Source organism: Dama dama, chromosome 31 (genome assembly GCF_033118175.1).
Source record: "Dama dama isolate Ldn47 chromosome 31, ASM3311817v1, whole genome shotgun sequence".
Taxonomy (NCBI): Eukaryota; Metazoa; Chordata; class Mammalia; order Artiodactyla; family Cervidae; genus Dama; species Dama dama.
The window spans coordinates 55,718,012-55,735,715 of record NC_083711.1 but is presented as its reverse complement, the minus strand read 5'-3'; the positions used below and the strand labels follow the sequence as shown (position 1 = coordinate 55,735,715).

The 17,704-nt window shown below is 38.8% G+C and overlaps 1 protein-coding gene across 1 annotated transcript in view; it reads left to right on the top strand.

Moving 5' to 3' along the window:
* Positions 1 to 5,997: 5,997 nt before the first annotated feature.
* IFT57 (intraflagellar transport 57) overlaps positions 5,998 to 17,704 on the top strand; it is a 72,652-nt gene continuing 60,945 nt past the window's right edge. Inside the window, exons 1-3 of the mRNA XM_061133975.1 lie at positions 5,998 to 6,332; positions 9,414 to 9,576; positions 10,303 to 10,421. Coding sequence (XP_060989958.1) covers positions 6,121 to 6,332; positions 9,414 to 9,576; positions 10,303 to 10,421 — 494 coding nt within the window. The 5' untranslated portion in view covers positions 5,998 to 6,120. The remainder of the gene's footprint in view (positions 6,333 to 9,413; positions 9,577 to 10,302; positions 10,422 to 17,704) is intronic.

Genomic DNA, 17,704 nt, shown 5'->3' with positions numbered 1-17,704 from the left:
TCAATCTTTCAGTTCAGCTCAGTTCAGTCGCTCAGTTGTGTCCAACTCTTTGCGACCCCATGAATCGCAGCACGCCAGGCCTCCCTGTCCATCACCAACTCCCGGAGTTTACTCAAACCCATGTCCATCAAGTTGGTGATGCCATTCAACCGTCTCATCCTCTGTCGTCCCCTTCTCCTCCTGCCCCCAATCCCTCCCCAATCTTTAGCAGACTTTAAAAAATTAAAAAAGCTTAGGACCATCTTCCCTACTTCAGAACCACATAAGAAATTCAGAAATGCTGCATGCTAATGTCAACTATGGCAGTAAAAGTCGCCAGTGCTCACCCATGCCCCTTCTCACCAGGCTGATATATGCATTCCCCAGGTGCTGTGAATATTGGGGGCTCAGTGTTCACAGCCACATTCTCTTCCAGAAAATCACCCTTGCCAGTAGATGCCACCCCACCCAGAGATGTATGTGGACAGCCTACAGCCGATGAGCCAGGGAGAAAAGGGCATAAAGACTAGGCTTCCTGCCCCACAGTGGATACATCCTATGCTGCCGTTTGTGCCACAGGGAACATACCATGGTGCCCATTACTATGTTCTGTTGAACCTCCTTCCACATATTTAACTATCATTTTCTCACCATTCTAATTGCCCCTCATCCCAGTTCAGAACCCTCTCTCACCTGGCTATTCAAATTGCCAAATCAGTAGTCCCTCTACAATATTGCCTGAATACTCAAAGACGCAAATATAATCATCTTCCACACCCCTCCCACAGCACACACGTATCTGCGTGAAACCCTTTGGCAAACACCATCATCTACACAGAGGGAAGAAATGGAGCTCAGCTCACCATGCACTTCGTTTCTCCTCCAAGAAAATGAAACCAGGGAGCACAGTCTTGAAATACAGAGAATGTAACTGGATGGCATTTATCTATCTTGAAAGCCAAAGTTAGCTGAAACAGTTATTTATAATCTTGCGGTAGTTAGAAGACCTCCTTCCATTTAGTAGAGAACTAAAAAAAATGAAGTAAATCCAGGGAAATGGGTTACAAAACTACTCACTTATAAGTTAAGGAGTTTGTTACAGCAAGTTAGGACTTGATGAGTCCTATGGTGTTTTGGGCAAGAACCTCTTTCTCTCGTCCACACTGGATGGGAAATTTTACAGGTTCAGGTAAGGATGATTAGTTGCCAAGTGGGTAAGTAATGATGAAAGCCAAACCTACAGTAGTATAATTATGTTAAAGAATAATGTGTGCTTCTTTGATATTTAAGTATCTAATGTTTGAAAGTTTAGCCTGTTAGAGAAAAGTAACCGATTTAGACTTTTGGTTTACATTGAAACCTACTTTTACGAACAGTATTGGAATATTTAATAGAACTTATTTCCATCCTCTCCAATTTTTTACTTTCAGATTCAGGAGATTTTATAGCATCTGCAGTAGTTCATCAGATAATATCAAAACAATGTAATAAGCTTATGTTTCTTACAGTCTAATACCTCTATAGGAATTTAAGTTGTACATTCCCTCATTAAACTGTTGTAACAAATTTACTGTACTTGGAAGATTCCCTGGAGAAGGAAATGGCAACCCACTCCAGTACTCTTGCCTAGAAAATCCCATGGATGGAGAAGTCTGGTGTCCGTGGGGTCACAAAGAGTCGGACACGACTGAGCGACTTCACTTTCACAAATTTAATAAGATTTGAATATCAAAATACAAGAATAAGGCTTCTCATTTTGAGTTTCAATGCATTAATAAACCAAATATATTTAACAACTAACGTAGTCCCTGAAACAATATTTTCTGTGTTAGGTCACCCTCAAAATCATTAGGATCTCAGTGACATACAAACCCAAGTTCAGATCCTTGTAAAGTCATAAAACACAACAAAATTGAGCTGAATTCCTATATGACAAAAAAGTCCCCTCCTTGAGATGGTTTCTGAGTTTTCTAGTTCACTATAGCCATTCCCCATCCCACATACACACATCACTCAGCCACTCATTTACCTTTACCCCCCTGGTTTTTATAAAGTCATTAGCTGTTTCAACCCATGTATCCAGAGAAGTGGTTCTCAACCAGGGCCTACTATCACCCAGGGGCCAGCAGGCAATGTCTAGAGAGATTTTTGGCTGTTACAGTTATGGATGGGTGCTACTGGCCTCCAGTGTGTAGAGGCCAAGGATGCTGTTAAAATCTTACAATGCACAGACTAGCTCCCAACAACAAAGAGCTGTCCAGCCTAAAATGTCAACCACGCTAAGGTCAAGAAATCCAGACTTAAAAGGATACTTCTAAAACTCTCCAACGTGGCACAGAGGCCTTACAATGACCTATCATCTTTGTGTGTCCTTGGAACCAATCCATTGACATTAAATAGATCACAAGTATCTTTATTGTTTAGAGTCCTCTTTGGTATTTAATTTCTTAAAATTTGAAGAATTTCTCATTTAAGTTTATTATTTATTTCCTTCAAAAAACCCTCCTTTACATTGAAATTATTTTGCTTCCTTCTAACCATCCTACAAGTATTTCACATTTACATCCTCAGTCCATATAGAATTTATATGCTGGAATTCAGAGATGTAATTTTGTTTCCATATAGATAATCCATAGCTTCAACAGCATTTATTGAATAGTTTATCTTTCTCCACTAGCTGGTAACACCAACTTTATCATATACTGAATTTTCATATAAACTCACCTGCTTCCAGGCTATTTTCTACTTATTCCTGAGATGCCATTATTTTAAATTATATATTTTATTAGGGAACTTACTGATTTCTTCCTCACACTTCTTTAAATTTACTCTTACATGAGTTTCAGTATCAGCCCTCATGAAATTTTAGTTGCAACTGCACTGAGTTTATGGAATAGGTTAAAGATAAACTGATTTTTCTTATTGATGAATATTATATCCCTATTTGGATTTTATAAGCCTTTAACAATTACTCTGTAATCATCATGACAGACTTATTCCTGGGTGCTATATATAGTTTGTTTCTGAGGTTTTTGGTTTAAATAAATTTTCTGATCTCTAGCACAGTTTTGAAGAGTGTATATCTTCACTTTGGTTTTGACTTTAAAAGGCTTTGCACCTAATGCTTCACATTTAAATGTTACTTTTTTCCTTCTAGATTTTTGGCCAACACTTTCTATCAGGTTAAGAAGTTTTATTCAGTTAGTGGCTTTCTAAGTTGTTAACATCCCGAATGGGTGGTACTAAGCCATTTATAAAACAAAGCAACTTTGTTCTTTAAGTCTGCTGAATCTTCTTGGAGGACTTCTTATATTTGGAGATGCAGCTGGAAAGCCTTCCTCCATCTTTGAACCCACCTCCTTTTCACCCCTAGCTTTGCTATCTTTCAGGGAAATCCATTTAGCTTAAATCACCTTTGATTGGAATGCTCTTCAGTTTTCAGAGATTAACCCATTCACAGCACTATCTTAAGGGCCTTAAAAAGTACCTTCTATCATTTCACAGGCAGTTTTCAAGAAATAAAAGTCAAAGTTAGAAGTCCAGCTCTTAATTGTGGTCAACACATACAACGAGGGATAAATCTTTAAGATTCTTGAAAGTACTCACATGCTGCAACATCCTATTCTTTTCTAGCTCTTATTTAACTCTGCAATCAGTGAGCAGGTCCTACCAAAATACTAACACAAATGTACCCCAAAACTTCTGGGTAGCTGAGAAAGCTGGAGGAGGATTTGAAGGGAAGGGAACTTCTTCCATCAGGCAAAAGACCTCTTGAAGTGTTAAACTATTGTGGGTAAACAAAAATTCAGCAAAAATAATCTTTAAGCCTTATAAAAATGAAATAGTATTTCAGAGTATTCTTTCCTATCTTTTTTCCCCCCTGTGGGAAAAATATGTTTAGCCTTGAACACTTGGTTTTTCCTTTGTTTCATTTTTTTCTGTGACAGCTACTAGTGGACAGCTTATATTTTCATCTCATTATTTTTATTCTTCACATAATTAAGGGGGAAATAAATCTTCATACTAGTTTCAAGCCAAAGTGTATCAGCATTGTACTTGGGAAGGAAATGGCTAGGTTCTGGAAGAGATTCTCCCGCCCCGCCCCGCCCTGATCCCTAGCAAACGTCCCCAGTGAAAATACACATGTTGTTGGAGAATTTCTTGTCAGCCAGAAAACAGTGTTTGACTGTTTCATTCTGAGTGTTACATATAATTTTCTGAAAATGTCAGAATATCCTATGTAGTCAGCCTGCCTTCAAGTAAACATCTTGATTATAATCAATTTACCTGTAAAGTCTGACATTGTTTTGAGAGCCATCTTAAAAAGCCACAGGTTACTTGCTAATCAAGGACCTCAAAGCATATGCGCTGTGTTTAGTCGCTCAAGCATATGACTGAGCTTTAACTTTTTTCTTCCAATCCTAAAAGACTACGCATCTATCTTGTTCTCTGAAAGTTACACAGACATATAATATCCCTTACACACACATGTGGTGATTGCTGTTGGTATATACCGGGGAGAAACACTGTTCTAAGGAGGAAAGGAAAAACAACAATTTGGCAGTGGGGTTTTGGCAGTGGGGTGGAATCAAATCCAAATTTCCCACTCATTTTTATTAAAAGCAGCTGTTAATGATCTGCAATAGGCAAACGATGCTATTTATCTTTAAAGTGGTCTCCCCCTTTGGGCTATTTTCTATATAAATCAGTTATTTTATGTATTTATTTTCTTCAGGAAGTAGGTAAAGGTATTTGCCTTTCTGATTTTTCACTCTGATCCTTTATAAATCTCAGAAACAAGTTAGGTCTAGATTGATATAAAAATGAGAAATGCTCTTCTGCCCATTTTTCTAACAAAAAGATGCTACAAATAAATTTCAAACCTCAGCTCTGTCAAAAAAATGGGTCTCTGTATTTTCTAGTAGCAGATAAAAAGTACAGAGATCAAAAATCACATAAACACAAACATAGTTTCAACCTCGTCGAAAGTTTTCATCTCCCAGGAAACCCCAGCATCTACCACTTGCCTGATTTTTTAGATAGCTTGATAACTATAGCTTGGAGAATTGGAAAGGAAAAGGAAAACTGCTTGATACACAAGATTTTTTTTGAGAACTGTAAGGCAGTCAGTTATGCCCCCTTCCTTGTATTGGTATTTTCTAGGTCAACACTGCAAAGTACAGTAATAACATTCTGTCTTTAGCCACACTTAGAGCTACAGGGCAGAGAATTCCTCTCAAGATCATCTCTTTTGTTATTTTAACAAGGCACCCCAAAACTTTACACAACATGTAATGGGCTTGAAAGATTAAGCAGCAGGACTTGAGCTTAGAATTCTTGTTCCTGAGGTACAACAAACCCTTTCTTATGCCTCCGTTCTGCTTATCCTCTGCCTTTCTTCTTCCCCTCCCAACCAACAACTTTTCCCATCCCTGGAGTAACAGCAGAGAACTATAATACTTCAAATCTTGCAATATACTGTTAAATCAAATACTGCATTCCCGAATGAGAGAAAGATTAAGAAAAATAAGGAAAATTCTCTTTGGAAAACTCCTGAAGTAAAAGGAAACCTATGCTATCGACTATCTTTACAACTGTGGAAACTTTCAATTTTGAAAAGAAAAATAAAAAAGATACCAGTGGGCTATGGTAGCCTTCAATACTGCGCGCCTTCCTCTCTCTTTAATCTTTTTATCTGCTACCAGCTGACTCAGACGCCGACTCAGGGGCCCTTGATGACCGTTCCAAGTCTCCTAGAGCCTGCTAAGGACCATCAAGAAAGCACTACAGAAACGCCCGCGGACCCTCACCTTTAAAAATGAAGCGGCGGGAGGCGTGGCCCAACGTGACTAGGAGAACGCCACGCCCCCGGGGCGGGGCTGCTTCAGACTCCGCCTCCCTAGAGGCGGGGGAAGGGGCGGGGGGAGGCGCAGGAGCCAGACGTGACGCCCTCAAGGAAGCCCGCTCTGGTTGGAGGGAATTTAGAGCGCGGAGCGCGGGGAGGGGGCGGAGTCTAGTTTTCCTGTTGTCGGTGTGCCCGGTCGCCTGGGTAACCGGCCGCGCTGGTCCTGGCTGCGCCAGCGCAGGCCGCGGAGGTCTCTGGGTCAGACCTCGCGCTGGGCTCTTTCGGTCTGTTCCGTGATGGCAGCCGCCGCCGCCGTGGTCACCCCGTCGGGTTTGGAGGATGAGGTGTCTCGGTCCCGCGGCGAAGGAGCGGGGGATGTGGTGGTGGAGCGGGGGCCCGGCGCGGCCTACCACATGTTTGTGGTGATGGAGGACCTGGTGGAGAAGCTGAAGTTGCTCCGCTATGAGGAGGATCTCCTCCGGAAGAACAACCTGAAGCCCCCGTCCAGGTGGGTGCCCTCGTCCCCCGAGCGCCTGGATTCCGGCGGGGCCCTGGGGAGAAGCCTTCCTCCGGGCTTTGGGGGAGCTCCGAGCGCGGGTTACCAAGCAGCAAGGACCACTTCACCCCAAACTTGGCGACGGAGGGCTGGCTTGCTCACGGAGTTTAGACTTGGTATTTTTGTAGGGAGAGTAAAGTTTTGGAACTTCAGAAAGGACTGCAAGGCAGCTTGCCTAGAGCACTCACGCAACTCCATAAAACGCAAACTTTTTTTTTTAATTTCTGATTGTAAACATAATAAAAGAACCTCCTAGAAAACTCAGAAAACTTACAATGTGTAAAAAAGTACTGCAGTCACTCATGATCTCATCCTCAAAGATGAATGCCATAATCAGTTTAGATCTGTCTCTAGTTTTTGTTTTCCTTTTCGAGAATTTGTCCCTACAACTTGTAACTTTCGTACCTGACACCTTCCTGTGCATTTCATAAGTGGTTAGTAAACTTGTTCACTAATTGCTGTCTTTTAAAAGACTTATGTCTTTGCAGTAACAGTACTTTTGGAAACTGAGGAGTGAATAGGACCAATGAAGTGACAATGGAATTATCTCTTTTTCATAGAACCTGAAGTTCTGCTCTGTTCTGTTGGGGGGAAAGTCCATCGTATTTTGAAGCCGCGACTGGTATTAGTTGCTGAGGATGATGGACAGCCAGCACTTTCTCTTTAAATCAGTGTAGCCTAGTGATAGGCCTCATAAATTTTGTAGATTTCCTTCACAGTAATACTTATATAATTTTTTGTATTAAATTTTTGTGTTGTTTAATTGTGTAAGAGGCAGTTTAGTTTAAGAATCTGTAGTCGTTTCTCCAAATGGCTATACCTAAGCTCAAATTAATTTCAAATTATTTACTTTGACACTTAAACTGTCATTCCTTACTCTCTTCCAGTAACTTCCATTAGAAGATAATGTTGGCTTCATGTAAACTGCCCATATTGCTAAGCCAGTCCATAATAGGAGAAAAGGTAGAGGAAGCAATAATGTTGCTTGATCCATGATATAAATTGTAAGATTGGAAGTTATTACTTAAATGAATAGCATAATATAAACAACATTTTCTGTTAATAAAAATGTGATTTTTTTTCTCCAAGTATATTTTTCAAACGAAAATAAATTGGCTTTAAGATTCTGTTGATAACAATCTCTGTTATTTCCTCAGAAGTTCAGCAGGGTACTTTGAGTCATTGATTTGCATGGAGATATCCTAGTTTAAAGGTTCTCAAAGTATGGTGAGCAGATTAGCAACATTAGCATCACCTGGGAACTTATTAGAAGTTAATCCTACAAGCCCTTTCCTGAGTCCAGTATATCAGAAATCCTAGGGGGTGAGGCGTAGAAGTCTGTTTTTGCAGCAAGCCTTCCAGGTGATTCTGATGCCCACCTAAGTTTGAGAACTACTAATCTAGACAGCATATTAAAAAGCAGAGACATTACTTTGCCAACAAAGATCTGTCTAGTCAAGGCTATGGTTTTTCTAGTAGTCATGTATGGATGTGAGAGTTGGACTATAAAGAAAGCTGAGCACAGAAGAATTGATGCTTTTGAACTGTGGTGTTGGAGAAGACTCTTGAGAGTCCCTTGGACTGCAAGGAGATCCAGCCAGTCCATCCTAAAGGAGATCAGTCCTGAATATTCAGTGGAAGGACTGATGCTGAAGCTGAAGCGCCAGTACTTTGGCTACCTGAAGCGAAGAGCTGACTCATTTGAAAAGACCCTGGTGCTGGGAAAGATTGAAGGTGGGAGGAGAAGGTTCCGACAGAGGATGCGATGGTTGGATGGCATCACCGACTCAATGGACATGAGTTTGAGTAAACTCCAGGAGTTGGTGATGGACCAGGAAGCCTGGTATGCTGCAGTCCATGGGGTCGCAAAGAGTCGGACATGACTAAGCAACTGAACTGAACTGTCCTGGGTCTATAGTATCTTACCAGTATCCATTCCTCTGTCCTGGAGTTGTTATCAGCTAATAAGGGAAAAAAATGAATTATTAGCAGTGGGTGAACATATACCTACTTGGAAGGACTTCATGACCTTTTTTTCCCTCCCAGATGTTATCTTCTAGAACATTTAAACTTATCCTACAGGAAAAATATTGGGAAGGAAAAAAAACTGGAAAAAAAATCAGGAAGGAGTAGATTGCTGATTCTTATGAAAAATAGTTATAGTATTTATAAATCTAATTATAAACAATAGTAATAGCTTCACATTAAAGCAAAATAAGGTCTTTGATCAAAGTAACAAATGCTGTGGCTTGCAGGTTTTATTCCTTATAAGTTTAGGTGTCAATCATGTTGGTCCTCATAAGGCTATTTTTAGGAGGCAGGGGCTTTAGCTGAAAGTTCACAAATGTTTGTTTGACTGGGAATATGTTACACAGGCAGTAGTTCTTAATCCTGGCTGAACCTTAGAACATCTAGGAAGCTTTTGAAACATATCTACTCTGGACTTCACTCCCAAAAGTTTTGATTTAATTTGTGAGATAAGAAGCAATGTTTAGTCAGGTAGCAGTAGTTTGACAAGCTCTTCAAGTGATTCAGCCGACTGAGAACAGTATACAGTATACAGCCAATTTGAGAACAACTGTTTAACATGGTGGGTAGGTTAGAAGCAGTAAGTAAAGATTAACAGTGACACTGTTTAGAAAGTAAAAATACATAGTAACACAATCTTTATATTAAACTCCAAGAGTCTCTTAAATTTCAAATTACCATTTCAGGAGATAATTCTCTTATTAATTATCCTGACGCATACATGATTTTGTTCAAAGTTCTACATTCATCAGTGCATTTTCTGGGTTAAAGTCTTTGAACTAGTATTTTGTGTCCGGTAGAAATTGCCCTTATCCTGTTGGTTAAAATCTTTAATATAAGAGTGTGGTGGGTTACTAGAAACCTCAGAGTGAATTGTCAGTGTCTTTTGATGTTAAAGTCATTGGGACAAAAAATCCTTTGGCAGTTTAGTATTTTGCTCCTTTAGCTACTGTGGACTTGTTTGCAATATTTTATATTCTGCTCTCCTCCTTTGTTTTGGAACAGACACTATTTTGCACTGCCTACCAATCCCGGGGAACAGTTCTACATGTTTTGCACCCTTGCTGCCTGGCTGATTAACAAAGCGGGACGCCCTTTTGAGCAGCCTCAAGAATATGATGACCCTAATGCAATAATATCTAACATACTATCTGAGCTTCGATCATTTGTAAGTATAAACAACTGCCTTCTTTCTGTGTGTTTGCAAGTTAGGACATTTTTAATATTGATAATTCAGCAACATAAATGCTAGCCTTTTAGAAGAATTCTCTGTGAATAACTGTCTATGTGTGTGTGTTCAGTGTGTGTTCATTATTGATGTTGATATGTCTCAGAGATGAATTTATGGATACTTAGTTCTCCTAAAAAATGATTAAAAACTAGAAAGCTGAAACACTGTATTTTGAAAAGGAACTTTGATTTAATAGACCATGATAGCAGTGGTACTTTTCATTTCTGACTTTTCCTGGGGACAAGCAGTAAGAATTTTTGGCACATGCATTATTAATTTTTGACAAGTGAATCACTTCATCCTTCACATAGTTCTTCAACAATATGATACCAACCTAGTGGTTTTGCTGATTTTTCACCCTAATAACATAAGTGATTTGTTCTGCTGTCATGAGGTTATTGCCTTTTAATTTGATACTATTGCCATTTAATTTGATACTTTTGACAAGAAAACATCTTCATTTTCCTTTTGTATTTATGTACCAATGGATTTTTAAAAGAAGACTAAAGAGATGGATTTCTGAGAAGCAATGTAATTACAGTTATTTTAAATCATTTGAAGAATCAAGAAGTGATACATTTATTCAGCAATACTTTGCTTAAAATATTTTGACATTTGCAATATAAATAACAAATAATACCCAGTTTATCTTTTGTATTTCAGGGAAGAACTGCAGATTTTCCTCCTTCAAAATTAAAGTCGGGTTATGGAGAGCATGTATGCTATGTCCTTGACTGTTTAGCTGAAGAAGCATTAAAATATATTGGTTTCACTTGGAAAAGGTAAAAATTACCCAACCTGGCAATAGTAATTTTATGTGCATAGCTTTTTCTTCTAACTGTTCAGAGCTATTTAACTGAACTGATAGGAAGTATTTCCTCTTGAGCATTAAACTGAAAATGCCACAGGTAATTAGAAAAGTCAGTACAGACCAATTGGAATGTCTAGTATCTTCAAAACCAGATCTGCTACTGTGCCCCTTCCCAATCCAAATATATAATTATTAAAGATTTAACTATAACTGTATCCTAGTCAATTTAGTATATTTTTTTGAAGTTTCTTTGAATATATTTATTTATAGAAGCGAAGATAGTATATACATGGGAAGTAACTGATAGCCTACAAATTTAAGGAAAAAAATGAAAATTAATAGAGTATTTCAAGTGGGATTTTTTTCCTTTGTTTATAGTGATGAGGCAATTATAGTGCTAAAGAAGACACTGTGTTAGATATTGTTCATTACTTCTTTCTCTGACCTGTGATTTGTTTATATTGTTTATATTTGTTTCTATTGCCATATCTTTCCCATGGTATTAAAGTCATTTGTTTACAGGTCTGGGTTTCTTTCTAGAAATTATGAAATCTTTGTATGGCAGTTAGCATAGCATTTGGTATATCATAGATACTCAATAAATGTTGACGACATGGATGAGGAGATAAAATATTTAGAAACTGTCAATTTGTATAGGTTATAATTAGAAAATATATAAATTTTGTCTTTTGGAGATTGAGATTATTGATAGGCTAAAAATTGTGGAAGGCATTATTTAGGTGAAAACATGAGAAAATAGTGATTTTGGATTAGAACTAATTTTTTAGAAAGGTGTATATATTATTTCTATATTTTAATGTATTAGAGAAGGAAATGGCAACCCACTCCAGTATTCTTGCCTGGGAAATCCCTTGGACAGAAGAGCCTCGTAGGTAGGCTACAGTTCATGAGACTGCAGAGAAGTTGGGCACAATTTAGCAACTAAACAACAACAGATTTTAATGTATATCCAATTACATTAACTCAGGAAAACAATCTACTCTCTCTTAATGAATACTTTTAAAAACTTACTTGACTTAGGCTATCATCAAGTTGAACCATATGAAATTACAGATATTCATCTATTTTTTAATTAAAAAGAGTGGCAGTTGCATATGCTCCAACTCAGACATTAGGGCTTAGTGCAGTATGGGGAATGGGTACATGACCCACATACTTCCTTATTAGACTCTGTGAAAAGTTATGAGATATCCCACATGTGTAATTTTTATAAATTTTTTATAAATGTATTGCCCAATGGATTCTAAATTCAGGAGCTATTAGTATTTCAACTACTATTTAATTTGGTACTTCCTTTGTTTCTTAGTACATCTTATTCTTGGCCACATATTGTAATTTGGATAATTTATAGGGACCATATATACATGGAGAGGGAAGGAGGAGGGAACATTGAAAATCAGATTAGAAAAACATTGAAAATCAGAATTACATATCAGCTATGTGATATGTAAGTGACAAGTTACATGTTTGTATATGATTATTTTATATGTTTAAATATGCTAAAATAAACCCTAGAAAACATAGAAATCCTAGGAAAATATTGCCTTTAAGATATAATCTAATTCTAATTAGTAAAAACAAAAATAGGAAATTTATCAATTTAAGATTGGTTTGGTGTGTAGTACTTTCCTTCCTTCATATTAAATGTCAATTTTTGTTTTTTGTTAACCTTTCTGAGATATGGATTTTTATAAGTTTCCAGAAACAAATGTAAATACTTCTGAATATTTTTAATATGAGAAATATGTGTCATTAATCCTTTTTTAAAGCATTAAAAATTTCAGTATCTAATGGAGGATTATTTAACTTAATTTCAATATACAGTCATTAAAAGGAAAGAGAAATAGAAACAATAAAGAAGCGTAACAGCGCATATATCACCAAATTAGGCCAACCAACATCCAGAACTTAAACAGCATGCTGGGAAGTTCCAAATAATAGCAGCCTGGAGTCCCAACTGGGAAAAGTATGTCCACTCCACAGCCGAGACTTCAAATTGCAGTTTCAGGGGCTTTTGCTTATAATCCCAGGGTGCAAACTAATATTATCATCAGTATTTGTGCAAAAATGAAGCTTGGTTTTATGTGAACACTTTTACAGTGCTGTTTGTTTTATCTTACGAGTCACAGGATTCCATTAAACCCAGGGCACAGTTGGCCAGGCCTCCAGGAGCTCAAGAAGTCCAGGGCCACTCCCTTTCTTATTTAAAGTGCTGCCTGACTAGCTGTGCTTGCAGACAACCATGGAACATAGGCTGTGGCCAGGCACATCAGAAGCAAGGTCAGAGACCTGCTCTCTCGTGCTTCTCAAGCCTGAACCAAAGCTTCCTCCATTTTAATTTCCTTAATAGCCTCAGGATTGTTTATACTTAAGAGCATGGGAATAAGGCAAAATAACATGAACGGTCTTGTTAATTCTATAGGTCAAATAACAATTCCAAACAGTCAAAAGAAACAAAAAAACAAGCAATGAGTTAAACAATGGAAAAAACCATTTCTGAGTGATAGGGGATGTAGTAAAGGAAAAGTCCCACCATGAGTGAGAGGTATATTTTTGTACATTAACTCCTATATCCATTAACTTACCAGCTATGATAGCAGTAAAACCGTAAAATATTCTATCAGTATACAATTGTGTTTTCCTATGCTCAGATGGTAAGGAATCTGCCTGCAATGCAGGAGACCTGGGTTCGATCCCTGGGTTGCAAAGATCCCCTGGAGGAGGGCATGGCAACGTACGCCAGTATTCCTGCCTAGAGAATCCCCAAGGACAGAGGAGCCTGGTGGGCTACATTCCATGGGGTCGCAAAGAGTCGGACACTACTGAGCGACTAAGCACAGCTTATGAAATCTTCTAATACTTTTGTTCCTTGCAAAATCTTATGTAGGGGTTGTAAGGAAAAGCTAATATTAGGAACAGACAAAGTAGGAAATAACATTGAATTTGATAACGCCTAAATTTTCATGGCGGGGGTGGGCAGGAATAATAGGTGGTCCTCTTCCAATATAAAAGATCAACATGTATTAAGTATCCAGAGAGAGGGATTCCTAAGTGAGACATAGAGCTAATGTTTACATCATCAGTTATAATACTAATTGAGGAGTGATTTCAAAAACATACTGTAGGTTTTAGGGAAAACAGTCCATTCATAATAGTTGATGGAGTTCTCCAATATGCAGGGCTCCCCAAATGCAAGAAGTTGTTCCACATCACAGTCTATCATTAGCCTTGTCACAATCTATCAGTAAGTGGGTGCAACTATTAAAGTAACACATGACATTGGCATATAATCTTTGTGTTCAAGGCTTGAGCTATATCTTTACCAATGGGATGTGTTCTAGCAGACAGATAAATTTTGTCCACAGAAAGGCAGTTAAGAAAGGACAGGCCTTGTTTGCTGGACAGGTGAAGTTATCCTGAGCTCGAGGTCCAGCTCAGATTCCTCCAGCTGAAGATTATCCTATAGCTTTCTTCTTATTTGCTTTTAATCGAGGCATATCCTTGAAGGTTGAGGCGTGAATGACAGTCCACAATACAGTCAAGCTTCCGAGAATAACCTATTCATGAGATTCACAGTGGTTTAATGGCACGTTTTTCTTGCCTGGGAATCATCACTAATACAGTATTACCCTTCCCCTAAGCAATCACATCAGCCCGTGTGGGAGGACCACTAGGTTGTACTCAGACTTCAGCTCCAATAGCGTGTATTTCTTTTTTTTAAAGATCATTATATAGTCCAGTTGTTTTTAAACATGACTGCTCATTAGAATCACATCTGGAACTTTGGAGAAAAAACAGTAGCTGGGCGTTTCTATTTTTTCAAAAAATTCCAAGATAATTCTAATGTGCATCTGGATTTTAAAAAGTGATTACAGGCTTTCCTATTAAATGGTAGTTTTAGTGATACAGAATTCTGTTGACCAGTCATGATGCAGTGGTATTAAAAGGGATAATAGTTAAATAATCACAATCACAATAGTAGATGACTTGTATCAGTTTTCATAATCAATAGCCAGACAAAAAATAAAAGATAATTACAATTGCAAGCCATAATGGAAACATGCTTAACCTAACAATATATAATAATTACATACAATCTAGAGGGTTAAGGAGACTGATGAGGTAAGTGGAAGTGCATGCATGCCCATGTTTTCATCCACCAGCCAGTCTCTGTACTTTGGTATTTAATCCATTTACATTTAAGATAATTACTGATCTGTATGATCCTGTTGGAGACTTCCCTGTAGCTCAAATGGTAAAGAATATGCCTGTGAGGAAGGAGACCAGGGTTCAGTCCCTGGGTTGGGAAGTTTCTCTGGAGGAGGGAATGGCAGTCCACTCCAGTATTCTTGCCTGAAGAATTCCATGGGCAGAGAAGCCTGGCAGGCTACAGTTCACGGGGTCACAAAGAGTCAGACACGACTGAGTGACTAACACAACATGATCCTGTTACCATTTTCTTAAATGTTTTGGGTTTATTTTCTGTAGATCTTTTCCTTCTCTTGTGTGTCCTTCCTAGAGAGGGTCCTTTAGCAGTTGTAAATAAAGCTGGTTTGATGGTGCTGAATCCTCTTCACTTTTGCTTGTCTGTAAAGCTTTTGATTTCTCCATCAAATCTGAATGAGAACCTTGCTGGGTAAAGTATTCTTGGTTGTAGGTTCTCTTCTGTTTTTAGTGCTTTAAATGTATATGGCAAAAAAAAAAATATGCCACTCCTTTCTGTCTCCTAGAGTTTCTGTTTAGAAATCAGTTGATAACCTTATGGGAGCTTGCTTGTAAGTAATTTGTCACTTTTCCCTTGTTGCTTTTAATATTTTATCTTTGTCTTTAATTTTTTTGTCGTTTTGATTACTATGTGTCTTGGTGTGTTCCTGCTTGGGTTTTTTGTGCCTAAGGCTTTCTGTGGTTGCTTCCTGAACTTGTTTGACTGTTTCCTTTCCCGTGTTAGGGAAGTTTTCAGCTATTATCTCTCCAAATATTTCCTTGAGTCTTCTCTCTCTCTCTTCTCCTTCTGGGGCCCCTATAATGTGAATGTTGGTACATTTAATGTTGCCCCAGAGGTCTCTTAGGCTGTCTTTATCTCTTTTCATTCTTTTTTCTATATTCTGTTTTATAGCAGTAATTTCCACCATTCTTTCTTCCAGGTCACTTATCCATTCTTCTGCCTCAGTTATTCTGCTGTTGATTCCTTTTAGTGTATTGTTCATCTCTGTTTGTTTGTTCTTTAGTTCTTCTAGGGCTTTGGTAAAGATTTCTTGCATCTTCATTCTTTTTCTGAGATCTTCCTAGATCATCTTCTCTATCATTACTCTGAATTCATTTTCTAGAAAGTTGCCTATCTCTACTTCAATTAGTTGTTTTTCTGGAGTTTTATCTTGTCCCTTCATCTGGGATGTAACCCTCTTCCTTTCCATTTTGATTAACTTTCTGTTATGTGGTTTTTTTCATCCTGGTAGATGCAGGATTGTAGTTCTTCTTGCTTCTTCTGCTTGCCCTCTGGTGGATGAGGCTAAGAGGCTTGTGTGAGCTTCTTGATGGGAGGGACTGGCAGTGGGAAAAATTGGGTCTTGCTCTGGTAGACAGGGCCCAGCTCAGCAGAACTTTAATCTGATTGTCTGCTGAGGGGTAGGGCTGCATTCCCTCTCTGTTAATTGTTTGGCCTGAGGCACCCCAGGCCTGGAGTCTGTAGGCTCTATGTTAGGATTAAGGGAGATCTCCAGGAGGACTCACGCAAGGGGCACCTCCCACGACTGCTGCTGCGAGTCCCCCGTCCCCACAGTGAACCACTGCTGACACACGCCTCCAAAGAAGACACGTCAGCACTGGCAGAGTCTGTTTCAGTCTCCATGGCGTTACTGCTCCTTTCCCGGGGGCCCTGGTGTGCAGAGGATTTTGTTTCTGTTTTCCAACAGTGGAGTCTATTTCCCCCACTCCTGTGAAAGTCCTGTAATCAAATTGTGCTGGCCCTCAAAGTCAGATTCCCAGGGGATTCCTAATCCCTTTGCTGGATCCCCAGGCTGGGAAGCCTACCTTGGGGCTCAGAACTTTCACAGAAGTAGGAGAACTTGGTTGGTATTATTGTTCTCCAGTTTGTGTGTTACCCACCCAGTGGTTATAGGATCTTATTTTATCATTATTACACCCCTCCTACCATCTCGTTGTGGTTTCTGCTTTGTCTTTGGATGTGGGGTATCTTTTTCTGGTGGGTTCCAGCATTCTGTTGATGGTAGTTTAAGAGCTAGTTCCAATTTTGGTGCCCTCACAGGATGAGATAACTGCACATCCTGCTGCTCTGGCATCTTGATTCAATATTATGTGTCATTAATCTCAGTAGAGAAATAAGTGTTCAATTCTTCCTTTTACTTTCCACCACAAGAGACGACTCTACACATGGACATCACCAGGTGATCAATACCAAATCAGATTGATTATATTCTTTGCAGCCAAATATGGAGAAGCTCTATACAGTCAGCAAAAACAATACCGGGAGCTGACCGTGGCTCAGATCATGAGCTCCTTGTTGCCAAATTCAGACTTAAATTGAAGAAAGTAGGAAAAACCACCAGATCATTCAGGTATGACCTAAATCAAATCCCTTATGATTATACAGTGGAAGTGAGAAATAGATTTAAGGGACTAGATCTGATAGACAGAGTGCCTGATGAACTATGGATGGAGGTTCGTGACATTGTACAGGAGACAGGGATCAAGACCATCCCCAAGAAAAAGAAATCAAAAAAGCAAAATGTCTGTCTGAGGAGGCCTTAGAAATAGCTCTGAAAAGAAGAGGAGCAAAAAACAAAGGAGAAAAGGAAAGATATTCCCATTTGAATGCAGATTTCCAAAGAATAGCAAGGAGAGATAAGAAAGTGATCTTCAGTGATCAATGCAAAGAAATAGAGGAAAGCAATAGAATGGGAAGGACTAGAGATCTCTTTAAGAAAATTAGAGATACCAAGGGAACATTTCATGCAAGATAGGCACAAATGGTGTGGACCTAACAGAAGCAGAAGCTATTAAGAAGAGGTGGCAAGAGTACACAGAAGAACTGTACAAAAAAGATCTTGATAACTCAGATAACCACGATGGCATGATCACTCACCTGGACCCAGACATCCTGGAATGTGAAGTCAAGGGGGCCTTAGGAAGCATCACTATGAACAAAGCTAGTGGAGGTGATGGAATTCCAGTTGAGCTATTTCAAATCCTAAATGATGATGCTATGAAAGTGCT